The 6,292-nt window shown below is 45.5% G+C and overlaps 1 protein-coding gene across 1 annotated transcript in view; it reads right to left on the bottom strand.

The window, feature by feature from the left end:
- Positions 1–1,264: 1,264 nt before the first annotated feature.
- Btn1a1 (butyrophilin subfamily 1 member A1) overlaps positions 1,265–6,292 on the bottom strand; it is a 7,808-nt gene continuing 2,780 nt past the window's right edge. The window contains exons 3-7 of the mRNA XM_021180742.2: positions 5,137–5,418; positions 4,117–4,266; positions 3,531–3,551; positions 3,387–3,413; positions 1,265–3,000 (exon numbers count right to left, since the gene is read on the bottom strand). Of these exons, the coding sequence (XP_021036401.1) occupies positions 2,336–3,000; positions 3,387–3,413; positions 3,531–3,551; positions 4,117–4,266; positions 5,137–5,418 (1,145 nt within the window). The 3' untranslated portion in view covers positions 1,265–2,335. The remainder of the gene's footprint in view (positions 3,001–3,386; positions 3,414–3,530; positions 3,552–4,116; positions 4,267–5,136; positions 5,419–6,292) is intronic.

Consider the following 6,292-nt stretch of genomic DNA (forward strand, 5'->3'; position numbering starts at 1 on the left):
TTCAAATATGTGACAATTCTCTTGCCTCTGTCTTCTGAATTCTGGGGAATACAGGCCCATGTCACCACACTCAATTAAATTAGTTCTCTTAAATCAAAGGTAAATGATACCGTTCTCCTAGGAGTACAGTATAAGACAAGCTGCATAGGGTGGCTAGTGTTTGAGACAAAAAAGAGAAGGAAGACACTGGGCACCGGGGACCCATGAGGTGATAGAGGAAAGAACCTGCAGTGGTTTGAATGTATCCCCCAATTTTCATGTCTTTGGAGACTTAATTGTCAGGAGTCACGTGTGGGGCAGAAGCAGTGCTAGGGATGGAACACACAACAGGTGCATGGCGGGCAAGAACTCTACGGTGGAGCTGCATCCTCTTGGTACATCTGGCACCGTGATAGGGTTTACTCACCAACAAAGTTACCTTGGTAGGGATAGAAATGAACTTGCCTTTGAAACAAGTCTGAGAGCAGGAAGCCATCAGCACAGTGGCCTCTTTGAAGGTAGTTTGACCCTCATGAGTAGCTCCCATCTCTGCCTGTTCTGGTAAATCTCCCAGTCCTAAGCCTTGGACCATACAGAACAGCTCTGCTGCAATAGGACTTTCTCAGACAGGCAGTGCTCATTCCTGTTTCAGTTTAATCTAGTCCCTCTTATTGGGATAAAGAAAGAAAAGTTCAGAGGCTGTCTTCAGCAAACAAGACATTCGTTTCTTTCTCTTTCTTTATTTGGTAACATCCGTTTTAGAAGCCGAAAAAAATACAGTAGAAGTGGAAGAGCTTGGATACACACACACAGGCCGTTGACAAAAAGAAGTCCCATACAAACAGGAGGACACATACAAATTGGGACAAACTGTCCAGCTGTGCTGAGCATCATGGTGCAACTTTGGGGACCAGAAGGCAGGATACCTGGGTAGGCTACATTGAGCAAATGGCACAATGTGGAAAAGGATGGCAGTGTTAGGCAAGGGGAGGTGCCTGTGAGGTCGTTAAGCATTGCAGTGGGGGCCGAGGGAGCAGGCAGCTCCTGATCAAACAGCGTTTGATGCTACCCGAGCGTTGCTGAATAAAACCTGGTGGACTGGCTAGGTGTGGTGGATGTGGCTATGTTTCCAGCACTTGGAAGGTAGAGGCAGGAGGGTCAGGAATTCAAAGCCAGCCTAAGCTACATAGTAAACCTCTCTCTTAAACACACACACACACACACACACACACACACACACTCCAGGAGGGTTTGTTTAAAATTGTTTTCTAGCCCTATTCATCTCCACTCCTTTCTGTCTCCTGCTAGCTTGCTCACATTGCTCACATTGCTCTCAAACAAGCAGGGCCAGTCTCCTCTATCTTATAGAACATGACATAGAAAACTTAAGATACAGTGTTCAGACACATCCTGAAAGAGAGGACAAAAGACCAGAAAAGCCAAAGGGTAGGGAGAATGGTCGAGCAATGCTGTCTTCTGGGCTCTTGTAATCATGATCTCACCTGTGCTAAAAACTGGCCCTTTCAACATTTAGCTTTGATAGGGGAAGTCTCATGAGGCCCTACCCGTCCCAGCTGAGCTATTGACTGCTGATTGATTGTAGGAGAGGGGAAATCATTGTATACAGTCACACCTGCTCCCTTGAGCTCAGAGGAAAGCTTTAAATCCATGTTCCCATGATAGCCCATTAAACTCAGTGGGCCAGGTTTGAAGCAAGAAGAGGGTATGAGGGGAGGGGAGGGGAATAAGACAGAATAGGGGAGAGTGAGAGTAATTACATTGCATTATATACATGTATGAAGCTGTCAAAAATTTAATTAACAACAACAAAAATTGAGATATAACTGAAAACCCCTAGGGACAGGGCAAGTGTATCAAATTAGACCAAATTCACTTCATTTGCCTGTCATATCTTCTCTAAGTGCTTTTATAGGAGTTTTGTCCAAGATCTTTCTTTCTCAGCATCCTATGGTTTGGTTTTGTTCTCCCTTACCTAAAACCTGTTGTTCCACATACCCCTATTCCAGATGTTTCTGCCATAATTCCATGCCAACCTAATTGCCTCTTGGTCCCTCAAGTGATTGTACCAAGTCCTCCTGTATAGGCTCTGGCCTGAAGGAATATGAGCACTGGAAATAGTTTAGGATTCAGCTCTCTTCCTCCCCACTCTTAGTACAGAAACAAACTAGGATGGCCTTTTTTCCTGCCTTGTCTGGCAGCAACATACCTAACCTTCCCAATGTGATTTAATCTCCATCCACCAGGAAGAAGCAGGGCTGCAAGAAGACGACAGTTGAAGCTTCAGGGCATGAGGGATTAGTCAAAGGAAGGCAAAGTCGTGAAGCTGGAATATTTGTTATGGTGCCGCTTGGCTAGGTGAGAACGGGATCAGTTTAGAATGGAGAGTGTCTCTGTCTCCGGAAGCAGAGCCTTCCCCCAGCGGGGACAAGGGAATGTCGTCCTGGACATTAGCAATGACTGTGACTTTCTCAGGCCCATTGGCAGTTGGACAGATGGTCAGGGGCTTTTTACCACAGGACCACAGACAAAAGAAGGGACGGAGGGGGCCAGAGAAAGAGATGCTAGGGAAAGTATAGATAAGAGATCCGTCACTCATGTTGTAGAAGGAAATGTCTCCTGCGTCATAGTCCAGAAAAACCCCAACTCGGCGAGGGGGCCCTGCTAACCGGAGAGGGGTCCTGAGTGGGGTGAGGGCCCAGTACCCATTTCCATACAACTCCACAGCCCAGAACCCATTATCAGGAGTCATGGGGTCAAACCCTTTCTTCACCACGTTCTCCCTACACACACCAATGGCCCAGTCAGTTCTATCTCCCACCTCCACCTCCCAGTAATGTCTCCCTGAAGTAAAGGTCTCACGGCCCAACACACAGGGCCAGGAGTCAAATCTCTCTGGTCTATCAGGCAGGATCTGACGTGAATCTTCCAATCGAACTGACTTTGAATCTTCATACAGGAAGAGGTGGGGGTGGGCTGTGTCTGGATCCAGAGTCACGTCAACTGGAGGCAAAGAGAGACTGCATCAGCCTGTCCCGTATCAAGACTACCCGACCTATCTCTCCTTCCCAGAGACGTGGAATAGAGTTGCAGGAGCTGTGGTAGGGGAGCTATCAGGCCACTCACTATCGGTCCTTCTCTCCAGCCCCATCTCTTACTGGCAGCTACAGAGGAATGACTTAAGAACTATCAAATGCGATATCCCTCAAAGGAGCTCTTCTGCTAGCTAGTGGTTCTCGCGATGCCTCCCAGAAAGCGCTGAGACCATTGGCTGTCACCTTCCCTGTTTCTATCCTGTTACTAAGGAGGTAATATGGAGTGCAAGCCTCCCAGGTCTTTGACTCCCACGGTAGGGCTTCAGAGGCACTGAGGAGCTCAGAACCACTGACCTTCATGCAGTGCAGTCTTTTTGCATCCTGAAACGCAAGGAAAGAAACCATCAGCGGTGGGTTAACAAGTAGGAGAGAGAAAATCTCGTGACTCAAAAAAAAAAAAAAAAAAAAAAAAAAAAAAAAAAAAAGAAGACCACTTACTGAGTTCTTCCAGAAGTCTCTCTGGAAAACAAACAAAATTATGTCAATGGCCTTTTTTATAATGGGAAAGAGGAAGGAGGAAAGCCAGAATGAGGGACACACAAAGGGACACTGTTTACTCTGTGGTGCCCTGGTGACAGGAACTCTGCCTGCAAACCAGGAACAGAAATGCTGCCAGCAAAACAAAACAAACTAAAATATAAATATTAAATAAAGAAATTAATTAACAAAAGACCCCCAGAATATTTCTAAGAAATCACCTGGAAGTTCTCCCTGGCTTAGGACTCAGGGCTAGATCTTAATAAGAAGATTCTTCCTGGAGACAGAGTTAGACTGGCCAGAGAGCCTAAAGCTGGGCTGTGAAAGAATATCAGGTACACAAGGACAGTTCGAGGTGATTCTGACTCTGCCTGGGTCACGTGCACTTTTCTTCACAGTAGGTACCTGTGACTTTTGAAGGTTTATCATTCCTTCCAACCTCGGAATTTTAAAATCCAGCATCTTCCTGTTGGAAGTCATCCAAACAGGCCTGAATTCAACCTTCCCTGGAAACAGAGACACAAAGCCCTTGGGGACAGTGACTTACCTTTAGAGCCAAATTCCTTCTTCCGCAGACTGGATCTTTCCTTGTATAGTTTCCAAGTGAAAAATATGGACCCAATGGTGAGAAATCCTAAGGCCAGTAAGATGATAGCCACAGCTACTATCCAGGGAGTCAGCCTTGGCACGAAGGGAGCTAAAAAACAAAACAAAACAAAAGTGAACAAACAACAAACCGAAAAGGACATTGGTTGGGAAAATGAATAACTTCAGCTTCTCTCCTGATGCCAAAGGAGAACAGACATGGGAGTGCTCTTGGTGGCCTCACACTGCCTACAGCAAGAATTGCTCCTCCAGGCTAAGCTTTCCAGAAAGATTTGACCCTGGGCCAAAGCAAGCACTGAACAGCCAGTTGGGGGTCAGAACATGTGAAATAAAAATTTACAGCAACCCATGTTAACTATCAGTGAGGTAGCTGAGGTAGGGAAGGAAAAGGAAAGGTGATTGCATGCAAGATAGGATGGAAACCATTGGCCAATAAACAAGGAAGGATTCCTACTAAATCACAGGGAATAAATTGGAAATGATGAAAGTTCCTGGAGGAACTTGGCAGTCTTCGGCGGCCTATATGGAGCTCCATTGTGGAACGAGGAAGGGAGGAAATGTTCAGAGAGGGTACAGTCAAATCAGAAAAACATAATTTATTCTCCTTCCTTATTGAAGGAGAAGGGTCCTGTCAGGAAGGACTCCAGAGGCAAAGCTTCTCTATCACCTGTTTCTCTGGAATAAAGCTCTGAAATTTTTATGAGACTGGCATGGAGGTGGTGTGTGCAGACCAAGGGGTAAAAGCTAGGACCTTCTGCATGCCACACAAGCACTCAGAGATACAGCCCAGCCCTAAGTATCTGTATTAGAATTAAGTTGGTAGGACTTCCTCAAGTCAGCAGGCAAGAGTTGTAGGGGAAGATGTAAACAATTTTGCCATGATGTCCCTTCTGAGCAGGGTCCCAAGTTATATTGGCCTGAGTCTCTGTCATCATGAGAACCCAGCACTAGTTCCACTGACCTGGTAAGGAGATCTCTACTTCCTTCCCCTGGCCAAGGAGGATATTCTGGATGCAGCAGGACATGTTTTTTATGGAGCTGTCTCTGATCATCATCGAAACTGCCACAGTGAACAGGCCTTCCTCATTATGCTTCTTGGACTCTGACGTGGATGGTAGCATCTCTCTGTTGGCTGTTCTCCACTGCACCTGAGGCTCTGGGTACCATCCGGAGGAGGTGCACTCCAACTCCATTTCTCCATTCTCTTGAACCGTCATACTGATTTGAGGATCTGAACCCACAGCTATTAGAGAGAAACTGACCTTAATCTTTTGATGGATGCTTTCCTGGGAACATGGTAATCTTCGCTTGAGAAAGACAGAGAGGAGGCAAAAGTAGACTGGGGCTAGGTAGGATTCCTCTAATCCTAATCCTTCTGTATGAAGACTGAAGGATCAATAAAAACAATGTCTTATATCTTATTAGAGATGGAGCATTATTGAGGTCACACCCTTCAACATAAGGAAAAGTCTGATGAGTAGACATGGAGGTGTTTGTCCAACTATCAAGAACAGCAAGAATAATGGCTGCAAGGTGCCTTAGGAGATCTAGAGTCAAGAAAGACCTCTGTGGTTAGAAGTGCATAACATGATTTGGAGGATGAGATGACTATGGTTAGAATATCTTAGGATGGGTGGAAAAGTATTCTCCTTCTTAGACAGATTATCATGTAGCACAGACCGACCTCAAACAGCTGAAGATGACCTTGAACTTCTGATCCTCTTGCTTCTACCTCCCAAATGCTGGTATTAGAGACACGTGCCACCACAAACCATTTTTAGACAGTGCTAGAGATCCCACCCAGGGCTTTGTGCATGCTAAGCAAGGACACTTCCAACTGAGTCACACCTCTACTCCCCAAAAGACTATATACTTGAGAACAGAGTTTGGAATTTTGTTTTGTTTTTTTCCCTTGAGGTTTGCAGTTGATAATTTAACTTTCTTTTACCTAGGATGCAGACTCAAGAATTTTCTTAAATGTTTTCAACCTCATCTTTCCTCACAGAATTATGCCCCAACAAAAATCAACACAGGGGACACACAACTGTAATCATAGCATTCAGGAGGTGCAGGGAGAAGAATCAACACAGGGGACACACAACTGTAATCATAGCATT

This window comes from Mus caroli, chromosome 13 (assembly GCF_900094665.2).
Source record: "Mus caroli chromosome 13, CAROLI_EIJ_v1.1, whole genome shotgun sequence".
Classification (NCBI taxonomy): domain Eukaryota; kingdom Metazoa; phylum Chordata; class Mammalia; order Rodentia; family Muridae; genus Mus; species Mus caroli.